Below are 14,202 nucleotides of genomic sequence, written 5' to 3'. Positions count from 1 at the left end.
AAAGATTACGGTCTTGGAAACCTATGGGACAGTTCTATTCTGTCCACAGTCGTTATGTGTGGGAATTGACTCGACAGCAATGGGTTAATCTTTACCGAAGCAGATAGCCAGGCTCTTTCTGGCAGGATCCCACTGGGTAGGTTCGGACTGCCAACTTTTTGTTTAGTAGTCGTGCACAAACAGTTTGTGCCACCCAGGAACCTAAAGTACTTACTACAGTCTTGGCTTATTCATCATCTTATTAGTTTTATTTAGTCTTCTTACCCCATGAAGCAGGTAACGTTGTCTTTATTTCACAAAGGAAATACTAAAGCCCAGAGAAGTGGTTTAAATTTCCTAAGGCCACAGAGCTAGGGAGTAGTGGAATTTAGTGTCAAACTCTGGTCTTCTGACTTCATGTCCCGGCCTTTCTTTACCGCCCATGTGGCCTCCTAGGCAGTTCGGTGCCCAGAACATCCTGGATTTTTCACTGCTACAGTCTTGCCTCAGGTTCTTGTAGTAGAATGCATGATCTGATTAGCAGATTACAGGCCACTGGATTTGATGGACCACTGACCTGGAGACGTTTGCTACAGATGGAAAGATCGTTGGCAGTCATGTGTGAGGAATGATGAATAAAGTTCATGGCTGTAATGAATAACTCTCTCAAGTAGGGTACGGTAAAGAGAGTAATTCATGCTAAAATTAGAAGAATTCATTGCACTTCTGTGTAGGCAGTCTATGTAGAATACTTGATTTTTAGACTTTCAACACTGTGTTTTAGAACCACTTTAGTACATTTCAACATTTTTTATTATTCATCATATTTGTAAATGTTTAAATTTCTTGTGACCCAAATTCCCCCTTGTGCTCTGATGGAAAAAAAAAAAAAATGATAAGTGGGTTGGCAATTTAAATGGTAGACAAATAAGCTTTGTTATAGTCAGTAGGCTGCGATAGTACAGCACAAATTGAGAGGCACTGGTGGCTATTTGGGTTACTGGATAACTCCTGATGATTGGCTCTGGCCCCAGGAGATGGTATTACAGTGTTGCTCCCAGTTTTTACCAACAGCTTAGATGAAGACGTTGAAAACGTGTTTACTAAACAACTGTGGATGATTCAAAGCCAGAGGGGAAAATGACTGTGTGTACTGACAGAACGAGGATCCAAAAGATTAGGTCCATGGGTCTCATTTAACAGGGTGAAATATAATGATAATGAGTACAAGGTGTACCGCTCGTGGTCTAGAAACCAATTACACAGCTTTGGGAGGGGGAAAGTGTGGCTTCGCATTGAAGTGTGAACGACTTCAGACTTTTAGTAGATAATGAAATCAATTTGAGTAACACTCTGACATCACTGCCAAAAAAGTTATTTTCATAGAAATATGGTTTTTTTTCCAGAATGAGGAAGGGATAAGCCCCACTCATTTCAGGTTGGTTAAACCATTTTGGAGGGCTCTTTCCTGTCTGTGAAGTGTAGAGATAATTGTAGGTCACTCAGAGGAGGATGACCTAGTTGGAAAGGTATCTTGAGGCCTATGAAAAGCAGACAAAGAACTGAGATGTTTAGCCCAGAGAAGAGATAGCAGAGCAGAGCTGCTTTTCAGATAATTGAAGGGCTGTCCTTTGACCATGGTTTAGAGTTTTCTCTATGACCACATGGGATGAGAAGTAGGATCCAGCTACAAGGAGGTCCATTTTGATTCACTCTCAGAAAGAATTTTCCAATAGTTAGAACTATCTAGAAACAGACCAGGCTGACATGGAAGTGTGAGCTTTCTGTGGCTGGAGACATTTGATCTTTGACTGGCTGATACTTGGAAAGATATTGTCAAAGGGGTTTGGGCACTGGAAGTGAATTGGATTAGAAAACCTTGTATATCAGCTCTGAGAGCCTCTGATTCAGAATGGAATTCCCCAGGAAATGTGAAGGAGACCATGAGTAGGTTCTAGCTTGGAAAAATGGATGGGAAGACTGAAAGATGGCAGAGAGTTAGAAGAAGTGTTTAGGCGTGCATGGCAAAATCATTTCAGGATGGAATTGTAGACTGGCTCTTTAGAATATGATGGGAGATTCTAACCATAAACTGATGGAACAATATGAATACAACTTACATTTTCATGGTTATTTTTCCTCTAGGAAGTTCAGGTGGGGTGTTTGTGTGTGTGTGGTGTGTGTGTGTGTGTATCACACGCTAAAGCCAGAGAAGAATATAAGCAATTTAAAAAATTATTCCTGTGTATTATCCTAATCACCAAGCTAGTTGTTTACTTGTTTCTATCTAAATTATACTGTTTATAAAGGAACATCTGTTGTGATTTTCACAGATATGACTGATTTTAATAGTGCATTTCTTTTTCAGGATCCAGATTTGCAAATATTGTTATATGCTAATAGCTCCAGGAAAATCTGCAATTAAGTAAACTGAAAACCTTGAGAAACAGCTGCAAAATAAGTGCATTTGCTAACTGCCCTTTGTGGTGTTCATTCGGTTTTGTTTAGCATAATCAGTCTTAGACGTAATTGGGCAATACCAAAATTAATACCTTCTTCTAAGGAACAGAAAATTGTGCTGCTGACAGGTGTGGTGTCATGCTGGCAACATGAGGGTGTGGCCCCAAGATACACCCTTTTCCCATAGATCTCAGTGCTGGTCCTGGGGCCCTTTTTCTATAGCCCTGATCCCAGGGATCAAAAATTAAAGGCAACTGACTCAGCACTGTGCTACTGATAATTACAAGGAATTTACTTAAATGTAAAACAAGTAAATGTGTACATACAAGTAGGTCTATTGCAGCATTGAAAGCATTATTTTGAAATACTTATAAAAGGAAAATAAATTAACAACAACAACAAAAAGCTCATTCTTGTCTCTGGCCCCTTTCCCCTCCCCGATTGCAGCCAGTTTCTTGGTTATCTTTTCCACGAGGTGGTACTCCTTTTGTCCACACAATGGTATCTTCTTCTGTACCTTGCTTTTGTTACTTAGTGATATTATCTTAAGAGTTAATATGAAGAACATGGACTTTGAAGCTGAACTGCCTGGACTGAAACCCAGCTTTGGCACTTAGTAGCTTTGACTTTGGGAAAGTTACTTAAATGTGGGTAATCAACAGTACCTACTTAACATACATAAAGCCCTTAAAGTAGTGCCTGGCCCAGAGTTACCAGTAAGATAGTATTAGCCATTGTTGTTGAAAATTGTCTGATATCAGTACCTACAGAGCACTCTCATTCTTATTCATGGATAACCATTACTCCATTACATATTAGATACAGCACAGTGTATTTAACCATCCCTCCAAAGAAGAACATTTAAGCTGTTTCTAGGCTTTGTTATTGCAGACTGTGCTGCAGTGAATAACCATGTACATATATCATCTCATGTATGTTTGAATGTATCTCTAGGAAAAATTTCTAGATGTGGAATTAGTGGGTCAAAGGGAATTTGCATTTTGCATTTTGATAGCTATTACTAAATTACCCTTCGTAAGGATTGTAGCAGTTTATACTCAGACCTAAAATATTTGAGTGACATCCCCAAAACAGATATTATAAAAAAAATTTTTTTTAATTCTTGCCAAGCTGATAGGTGAAAAACGCATTTCATTTTAATTTTAAGTTTCATTTTATTGTGAAAATTTTAACATTTTTCATGTATTTTAGAATTACTTTTTCTGTGATGTCTTAGATTTTTATTATTTATTTTTAAGAGCTCTTTTTTAATGTAAAAAAGAAAGACCTTTTTTGTTTGTTGTAAGTAATTTTTAAAATTTTTGCTTGTCTTTCTGTTTTATGGTATTTTTCATCCTTTTTAATAGTGAAAACTTGAAGACAAATGTTCTTCAGTAGAAAACTGAATTATTAATGGCATACTTGCAGCTATGAAAAACATCTTATTTACTGACATAGAAAAATGGCTATGATATATGTATATATAGAGAGAGAGAATGAAAAATATACTGCAAATACAGTATTCCTTTTCTCTCTCTCTCTCTCTATATATATATTCATATGCACTTGTGTACCTGTATTTACATAGTAAAAAGTTCAGAAGTCAAAATGTTAACAGCAGTTTTCACTAGAGTTTGAGATTATGGTTTATTTAAATTTTATTTATGCTTTTCTATTTTATTTCTTTTTTGCAATTGGTATATATTACTTCTTTTTTGGAAAATATTAAGCTATTTGCATTCGAAGCATAAATACCAGCAAACAATAATGATCTTAGTTCTACCTGGGTTTGTTTTTTAGCTAGGCAATAAAATATAAAGAAAATAACTGCGTAATCCCCCACAGGATCCTTGAATATACAGCTAACAGGTTAAAGAAGCCGACGTTATATTATTTTCTTTGTAACTTGAAAAAGTTACAAACCAGTAAAATATTAAAAATATATACATTAAAATTTTATCACTTAAATTTCCGGTCAGATTTTGCAGTGCTTGGCTGCTTACTGAAAGTTTGCCAGTTCAAACCCACCAGCCGCTCCACAGGAGAAAAATGTGGCAGTCTGCTTCTGTAAAGATTACAGCCTTGGAAGCCCTACGGGGCAGTTCTAACTCTGTTCTTTAGGGTTGCAGGAAGTCAGAATTGACTTGATGACAAAGGGTTTGGTTTTTGGTCTTATCATTTACAAAAAAACAAAGGATTATTTAGTTATTATGATGCTTTGAACTGAAACAGTTAAAATATTTAAAATAATTTTATTTTTTAAATAAGTATTTTAGAATCAGAAGCAAATTTTGTTTTAATAGGTAGCTTGTTTAGGGGTGCTTGATCTGTTTATCCCTTTGCTACTGTTCCAACTTTGTGGCATTCCTTTTATTACATGGTGAAAGAATTCATGTTAAAACACACACACTGAGTGCTCACAGAGCAGCTCCACAGAGGAAAATTGTAGCCTCGTTTATCTCATGTTTTATATTATCTGTGCAAAAGGATTATTTGAAACTTTTATTTGGCTGCCTTGGTTTGTTAGCTTGTCTTGTTAGCAGACACTGTCTGGCAGAATAATATTCATGTACATTCCACAGGGAGTTAAGATAATCCTTGTTTTTTAAAAATTTCAGGTTAAGTGTAATAGCCTTATATCTCAGTCTTAACTAAAATACTTGAAGCGATTCAAAAGCTGACTTATGGGGAGACATTTAAAGTCTGTGTAAATGTTTTGGTCCTAAATATTGGTTTAATTAATTCAGAGGGGCGGGGAACAAGGGTAGGAAATTGTGTGTGTGTGTATGTCTATGTGTCTGTGTGTGTGGTGTTTTTGTTCAAGTACATGAGTCAAGGACCTGTTTCTCTGCAGTTTTTGCTGTGTTCGTAGAACATCACTCATTTATTCAAGAAATAGCCTTAAACCCCTACCATATGCCAGGCAGTATAACAGGGTAACTTTGGGGAAAAGTTGATTCTAACTTCAAGGAGTTCACAGTCTCCTGAAGAAGAGAAACATGTAAACCAGCATAGGACGTGATGAGTAGGGTCAAGCCATTTGAAACGCAAATTGTTATTCTGCCACCCACTGGCTGGGTGATACCTTAGGTGACTTAACTTCCCAAAGCAAAAGAGGTGTAACAATACTGTTGACATCAAAGGCCATGGAAAATTGTAAAGGCACCAGCCACCCATTGATCCACGTAGAGCATTTAGCACGGAGCCTGGCACGTAAGAAGGACACGAAAGTCACCTGTTAGATCTTTTGGGAGCTCAGTGGAGTCTTGGTAGAGGAGAAGATGCTTAAAAGTAGGAAGGCATCCCAAATGTTATAATGTTGTCTTATACAAATTAAGCATAAGAAAGAGATAATAGTTTGTCTTTTAACTGAAACATAAGAGGGGTTCCTACCAGCATCGACACACGTGTTCAGCTTCCCAATCACATTTTTCTTAACGGACAAATCAATGTTGAAACACATAGTGTGCTTTTCAGATTGACTGCTCTAAAACAGCCTGAAGGGAGTGACTTCACTGTCATTTGCCCATGGGTTGAGTTTCAAAATACTACTTGCAGCTTTCTCCTTCTTGAGAAGCAGTATCCCGGACTTTGCTGCTGCTTAAACTTTATTATTATTGTTACAGTTTCCCTAACAACAGAGGGAAACAAACTTTTTAGCCCTAGGGATCTGAGGACATCATCAGAGTGGCCTGTCCAGAGTGAAAATTTTTATTGATATTTTCTGTTCATTTATCTATAAGTGGAATATATATATATATGGAAACCCTGGTGGCATAGTGGAGCTGCTAACCTAAAGGTCGGCAGTTCAAATCCACCAGGCGCTCCTTGGAAACCCTATAAGGCAGTTCTACCCTGGCCTATGAGTCGAATTGACTTGAAGGCAACGGGTTTTATATATATATATGTATATGTATGTGTATATATGTATATATGTGTATATATGTATATATATATATCAATGACAATGAGTTTTGAGTTTTTTATACATATATATATAATGTTATGAATTTGTTTTAATATAAAGATGTTTTAAACTACTTAACCTTCAAACAAAGTTGCAGCTCCAGGAGGTTGTGGAGGAATTTTCGTTAAGCCCAGAACACCTCTGCGTATGCCTAGGTTAGGTTACACCAGTGTGAGAAGTATAGGAAATCGACACTTTTTTTTTTAAGGGTCTCTTTTTCAAAATTTCCAAAAAAATAATAAAAAGGCGGAAGAAGGAGGGAATAAATAATCATCTGCTTCATTGCCCTGAGGTTAGCTTTCTCCATAGAAAATCCTTCCTAGCAACGTAGAGTCAGTTATAGCAAACCATCCAGCCGTCTTGGACAACACAACTGTAAATTGGTGAGACTCAGGAGGTGGCAAGTGTGCATATGTGTGTATATGCCCATGTATATGACCGTATTCCATTGGAAATAGTCATCACTTAAAAAAAAAAAAAGAAAAAGAAAAAATTTTTTTTTTTGGATTACTAGTTATTATGTGTCCTTAGAAGAAACGACTCGATGGCACTAGTTTTTTTTTTTTTTTTTTCAGCGTAACTTCTACCTTCTGTAAGTAAAATAAGAGTGTTTGCTGTAAACACTAAACCATAGAATTTTAGACATGCATAAAAATAAGGCATATTTTGCACCTTTCAAAATCTAGATTTATTTACAAATGGCTATCAAGTCTGCAGCTTCTTAAAACAAAAAAGTTAAACTTCTGTCCATGCTGTTTGTGCTAGAAAGGGATGTCGGCATGTACACACACAGCCCTGCTTTTCCCATTCCAGGTGGACAATATCTGACAGTCTCAGCTGCCAAAGGCCCAGGGGGAAAAGCTGCTCGCTTGGTACTACCTCTCGGCCACCTCATGCATTCAGGGGACCTGTGCCTGTCGTTCAGGCACAAGGTGACTGGGCTGCACTCCGGCACACTCCAGGTGTTTGTGAGAAAACACGGTGCCCATGGAGCAGCCCTATGGGGAAGAAATGGTGGCCATGGCTGGAGGCAAACCCAGATCACCTTGCGAGGGGCTGACGTCAAGAGCGTAAGTAGAACCGCAAAGGAGGCAGAGCCTGGCAGTTTTCCTTTAATAGGAGAGCTCTGGGGTCTGAATTTGAAGAAGCCTTGTCTCTTCATAGAAACCCTGGTGGCATAGTGGTTGAGAGCTATGGCTGCTAACGAAAAGGTTGGCAGTTTGAATCCACCAGGTGCTCCTTGGAAACTCTATGGGGCAGTTCTATTCTGTCCTATAGGGTCACTATGAGTTGGAGTTGACTCAACAGCAATGGGTTTGTCTCTTCATTAATTCAAATTCAGACAAAGGTTTTTTTTTTTTTTTCTTTTCCTGGGTCTTATGACTTCATTCATTGTCACTTTCTGTAATTCTTTTCTGCTTCTTCATTGCAATCAGTGAGTACTACCACCCCCACCCTGGCAAGGCCTCCTTTTTCTTAATGTTGTTCTTTAAAAAAAAAAAACAGGAATAGAATGAGTAAAAAATAAATAAGTAAATCAGATATTTCAAAGGGTGGCGGTGATGAGCTTAACCGTACCTGCTTTTCCTTCTCCTTCAATTCCTTCAATTTCAAACTTTTACTATCATGAATTACCCTAGGAGAGTTTTATTTTTCTCTTTTGAATTGTTCGTTTAAAGCTCAGTTTTCTTTTCCTCTGCCTCCAAAGATCATAGTTAAGCAGCCTTGGGTGGAAACCGAGAACAATACCCTTGGAAACACTATTCTACTCAGGACAGGGTGTGGGAAAAGCCTTGATTGACTATATAAATTTTATTCTAAGTAATCAAGGAGCAGGAGAAATGGTCTATAATACCCCACCAAGATCATGATTGTATTTGCAGAAAGGGTCTTCTTTATGTTGATGTTTATACAACTTTTGCTGTTAGAAGAGTCTACATTTATGCTTATAAGATTAGTTCATAGAAACTATTTTAGAAAGAAGATAGACTCCGTTAATACACTCTATAACAGTAGTATTTGGGTTTTGTTTTACTCTTTGATATTTTTTCCTAAATTTTTGCATAATATTTGTATTACTTGGAGAAATAAAGCAAGATAATCAATTGTTTCAAGTCATAGCACTGACAAGTTTCTCTTGTTTTAAAGAACCAGGGATGCTCTATAGAAGATAAAGTACAAGAATAGTGAAAGTTTTTGCTCTTTACATAGGTAAAAATAAGACTGTGATTGGATTATGGAGTTTGATTTTTTCTTTTCCAATTTTAGGAAACAAAGCTATATTAACGCAAAGAGGGAACTCAGAAACATCTAAAATAGGCTGCATGATTATGGTCTTCCAGAGCTTTGGCTCTTAATTTCTGTACTTTTATATTCCAGCACACTCTTCTGACTTCTAACCTGGGTAATCTTTGACAAAAGTATCTGCTTCATAACCCTTCTTAAATTGAAGGAGCCTATAGAGTGTCTTTTTAAACAGTAACTGATTCTGAGTAATGTGCGCTGACAGATTACTGGTGATTTAAGTTCCTACCAAAGGAAAGCCTTTCTTTTTTAGATGACACCAGTTGCCATGCTTCAGTCTTTTCTTCTGTTAAAGAAGTTTAATATTCAGCTGTTATAAAGAAGGCTTGCTAAATGAGTGAGCATCGGAAAGGGACAGAGAGGATGCTTGACTGGTGTATGCATTCTCTCCCTAGGTCATCTTCAAAGGTGAAAAAAGGCGTGGTCACACTGGGGAGATTGGATTGGATGATGTGAGCTTGAAAAAAGGCCACTGCTCTGAAGAACGCTAGCAACTCCAGAACTAGCAATGAACTCCTATGTTGCTCTCTCTTCTTTTTCCAGCCCTCATGTCCTCTCCTCTCCTCTCTTTTATCAGGCCTAGGAGAAGAGTGGGTTAGTGGGTCAGGAGAAAGCCTGGTTGGTGACCCACATCTTGCTGGCCGTTTTTGTGCAATCCCAATGAACAGTGAAACCCTCCTTGAAATAGAAGGGGCACTCGTAAACACATCCCAGCCATCATTCGGTGTTACCTTCCATCCCGTGTCACTTTTAGGAAGGCCTTCTGCATGTGTGACCCACACAACTCTTCATCCTGGTTATAAGGTGCTCTTTATAGCAAATTATGGGAGAAGTTTTCAAAAGAAATCTTATGTGCAAATGGCCATCCCATTATCTGTTCAGTGTTGTACCGTGTGTAGTATTGACTCTCCTTATGATACACACTGTGCTTGGTTTATCCTCTTCATTTAAGTAAGTTCTGGCTTGGACCTGAACTCTGACTTTTACCGCCATTTACTTTATAAGAGAAGGGTGTGTAACATACCAAGGTGCATTTATTCTTACCTTGTTATCTGTATTTTTATTTTAAAGACAATTATGTAGAACAGGCATGGAATCCCTTGTTAGTAGTATTGTGTTTTGTGTAAATGTGCTATTGGTATTAAGTATTTACGTGTTTCTAATATTTACAGACTCTAGTTGCAAAGTAAAAGGCAGCTGGTGATCTCTTCAGTTAAAAAATACGTGGTGAAATGCCAACTAGTTTCATGATCTTACATTGGCAGCAAGAGAAAATTGGAAGAAGTGTCAGGTTGTGATAGTGGAGTGATATTTATATATATATATATATGTTTTTTAATGGTTTTGAGTTTGATTTTTACAAACCATTCAGGTAGACAAGAAACCATTGTTAACACATATACCCCTCCGTGTTTCAAGTTATAATTTCAAAACAACAGCTTTTACCATAATTACATGGCACTCTCTGTTAATATTTAAGAACCTTTGTGAAAATTCTGGTTGTTTTATCGAAGTGATTCTGTTTTGTTTTATGGAAGCATGGTGAGGGAACAGTTTTTCATGCTCATTTTTTTCAGTATAAATTTAGGCAGATCTAGTTCATAACTTATGTGCTATCATGTCAGGATGGGAAAAGAAGTCAGTCCTGTGCTTTGAAGTAGTGGATGTTGGAATGAGATTCACACACATTATCGGAGCGGGATAAGATTAGAGTTCTAAGGTCCATGAACCTTCAACTATATTTCCTCTCTTCATATTTTACCTTTATTTAAAATATATGTATGACTTTTAAAAGGCAACTTACTCCTGAAGTTTTTTTTTTTTTTTTTCATTTCTGCTCAAGTAATCAAAATATTTTCTGCTGTTTTTGCCAGGAATCACAAAGATGATTAAAGGGTTGGAAAAAAAGATCTATGATGAAAAATTAAAGGCACTGGGATTATTCAGCCTGGAGAAGAGAAGACTGAGGGGCAAACCATTGATGGTTTTCAAGTATATGAAGGGTTGGGACAGAGAGGATGGTGACCAGCTGTTCTCCATATGCACCAAGAATAGAACAAGAGGAAACAGGCTTAGGCTGGAGTATGAGGGAGCATTTCCTGGCAGGGACAGTTGTTAAAGTAGAATCCTTTAGAAAAAGAGTGTGAATTTTGTGGTATTTTTTTTTTTTTTGAGGCTTCTTAAAAATGAGATACAAATTTATTTAAGATGGTTAAAGATGTTCTTACCTCAAAGTATTTTGATCCTAATAGTTAATTGAATAGTAATTCAATGAAAATCTTAAGAACAAAGTAATTTGGACTAGGCCACAATGTAATTTAGGCATTTCCCCATAGGCACCCTTATGGTAAGTCATAGAGAGGGGTGAAAGGGGAAGAGCCCACCAAATGGTGAACTCACTGAAATGTCTCTCCCTTTATGGCATGCCTAGCAATATTAGAACAAAAAGAAAAAAAGAAAGAAAACTATTTATTCCAAAAGAGACTATCATGAATATTTTAGTATCTCAATAATGTCCTAATGTGCTGGCAGCCCCCGCCCCAGTAAAGGTTTAATTAAACCTTTAACTTGCTCCATGGATGATGTTTTTGTTTTTCAAAGAGACCTTGTCAAGGGACACAGTTCTTTTCTGGAGTATTTTCTCTGCTTTGTATGTGAGAAATTAATTTGGCTACTGAAAAAAATGCTAGGCCCAGGACTTTCCTTCACCTAATCAGTGTAATTCAGTTTCTCTTGTTAATTGAAATCTCCTAATTCCCACAAAAAAAATTTGTGTGTATGTGTGTGTGCATGTGTGAACAATATACAATAGAATGTCTTTCATAATTTAACTTGGGGCGGGGGAGTTTAGAGGGGAAATATAAATCATTGAGCCTTTGAGTAGAGGCCAGAAAATATGGCCTTAGATCCATGTTTTAATGATTAATTTCCTTTTTGGTCATGTAACTGCACAGCTGAAGAAGAAAGGGGAAATAATTGAAAATTTCACTTTTAGGTGCCAATATTACATTGCACTAAGATGATGGAAGAAGTTATCCAAAGTACTGTATAACATCTTGTTTATTATTTAATGTTTTATAAAGTGAAAAATGTTAGTGGTTTTCCAAAACGGCCAAATAAAAATAACTCTTTGTAAATTAAAAACACTGTTAATAATACTGGTTGTCCATTTCTTCTTGTTTTGAGTTTTATTTTTTGTGATCGGGAGAAGAGGATTGGGATAGTTCATTGATGTTTTCCACAAAAGCCATCTATTGTAGAATGCCCTTTACAGCTTGGAAGACTGAAGACTATATTATTATGCTTTCTAGATGATAAAATATGAGTCATTTTTTCATGAGCATTCACAGGGAAAGAGGTCAGAAGATCACTGTAAGCCATGTCTTAGTTAGCAGGTTGCTTTATGTTTTGTTATACAGGCATACCTCAGAGATACTGCGAGTTCAGTTCCAGATTACCACAAAAAAGCAGATAATGCAATGAAGTAAGTCACAATCTTTTTGGTTTCCCGGTGCATATAAAGGTTATGTTTACACTGTACAGTAGCCTATTAAGTGTGCAGTAGCATTATGCCTATAAAAACAATGTACATACCTTAATTAAAATTACTTTATTGCTAAAAAATGCTAACTATCCTCCGAGCTTTCAGCAAGTCATCATCTTTCCTGGTGGAGGATCTTGCCTCAGTGTTGATGCTGACTGATCAGGGTGGTGGTTGCTGAAGTTTGGGATGGCTGTGGAAATTTCATGAAATAAGACAATGAAATTTGCTGCAGCAATTGACTCTTCCTTTCATGAAAGATGCAGGGCTGTTTGATAGCATTTTACCCACAGTAGAACTTCTTTCAAAATTGGAGTCAATCCTCTCAAACCCTGTTGCTGCTTTATTAACTAAGTTTATGTAATATTCTAAATCCTTTGTTGTCATTTCAACAATGTTCACAGCATCTCCACCAGGAGTAGATTCCATCTCAAGAGACCACTTTCTTTGCTCATCCATAAGAAGCAACTCCTCATCTGGTAAAGTTTTATCATGAGATTGCAGCAATTCAGTTATATCTTCAGGCTCCACTTCTAGTTCTCCTGCCATTTCCACCACATTTGTAGTTTCTTCTTCTACTGAAATCTTGAACCCCTCAAAGTCATCCATGAAGGCTGGAATCAACTTCTTCCAAACTCCCATTAATGTTGATATTTTGACCTCCTCCCGTGAATCATGAATGTTCTTAATGGCATCTAGAATGGTGAATCCTTTCTAGAAGGTTTTCAATTTACTTTGCCCAGATCCTTCTGAGGAATCACTACCTATGGCAGCTATAGTCTTATGAAATGTATTTCTTAAATAATAAGACTTGAAAGTTGAAATTACTTCTTGATCCATGGGCGGAAGAATGATGTTGTGTTAGCAGCCATGAAAACAACAATCTCCCTGTACTTCTCCATCAGAGCTCTTGGGTGACCAGGTGCGTTATCAATGAGCAATAATATTTGGAAAGGTATCTTTTTTTCTGAGCAGTAGGTCTCAGCAGTGGGCTTAAAATATTCAGTAAACCATGTTGTAAACAGATGTGCTGTGATCCAGGCTTTGTTGTTCCGTTTATATAATATAGACAGGGTAGATTTAGCACAATTCTTAAGGACCCTAGCATTTTTGGAATGGTAAATGAGCATTAACTTCAACTTAAAATCACCAGCTGTGTTAGCCCCTAACAAGAGAGCCAGCCTCTCCTTTGAAGCTTTGAAGCCAGGCATTGACTTCTCCTCTCTAGCTATGAAAGTCCTAGATGGCATTTTCTTCCAACATAAGGCTGTTCCATGTACGTTAAAAATCTTTTGTTTAGTGTAGCCACTTTCATCAATTATCTTAGCTAGATCCTCTGGATAACTTGTTGCAGCTTCTTGCTGCTTCACCTTGCACTTCATGTTATGTCTTTCCTTCAACTTCATGAACCAAACTCTGCTAGTTTTAAACTTTTCTTCTGCTGCTTCCTCCCCTCTCTCAGCCTTTGTAGAATTCAAGAGAGTTAGGGCCTTGGTCTGGATTAAGCTTTGGCTTAAGGGAATGTTGTGGCTGGTTTGATATTCTATCCAGACCACTAAAACTTTCTCCATATCAGCAGTATCATTCATGTGTTCACTGGAGTAGCACTTTTAATTTCCTTCAAGAACTTTTCCTTTGCATTCACAACCGGGCTAACTGGCACGAGAGTCCTAGCTTTTGGCCTGTCTTGGCTTTCGTCATGCCTTCTTTACTAAGCTTAATCATTTCTAGCTTTTGATTTAAAGTGAGAGGTGTGCAACTCTTCCTTTTACTTGAATGCTTAGAGGCCATTGTAGGGTTATTAATTGGTCTAATTTCAATATTGTTGTGTCTCAGGGAATAGGTAGGCCCAAGGAGAAGGAGAGGGACGGAGGAATGGCCAGTTGGTAGAGCAGTCAGAACATATACAACATTTGTTGATTAAGTTCGCCATGTTATATGGGCATGGTTC

At 37.4% G+C, this 14,202-nt stretch overlaps 1 protein-coding gene across 4 annotated transcripts in view; it reads left to right on the top strand.

Moving 5' to 3' along the window:
* Positions 1-11,863, top strand: part of NPNT (nephronectin) — an 81,977-nt gene extending 70,114 nt beyond the window's left edge. For all 4 annotated transcript variants that reach the window (XM_049885578.1, XM_049885579.1, XM_049885580.1 and 1 more), the window contains 2 exons: positions 7,220-7,476; positions 9,106-11,863. In XM_049885578.1, the coding sequence (XP_049741535.1) occupies positions 7,220-7,476; positions 9,106-9,201 (353 nt within the window). In that variant the 3' untranslated portion in view covers positions 9,202-11,863. The remainder of the gene's footprint in view (positions 1-7,219; positions 7,477-9,105) is intronic.
* Positions 11,864-14,202: the final 2,339 nt, after the last annotated feature.

Source organism: Elephas maximus, chromosome 5, assembly GCF_024166365.1.
Source record: "Elephas maximus indicus isolate mEleMax1 chromosome 5, mEleMax1 primary haplotype, whole genome shotgun sequence".
NCBI classification, from domain to species: Eukaryota; Metazoa; Chordata; class Mammalia; order Proboscidea; family Elephantidae; genus Elephas; species Elephas maximus.
Note: the sequence above shows the minus strand (reverse complement) of the source record. Positions and strands in the feature narration are given on the sequence as shown.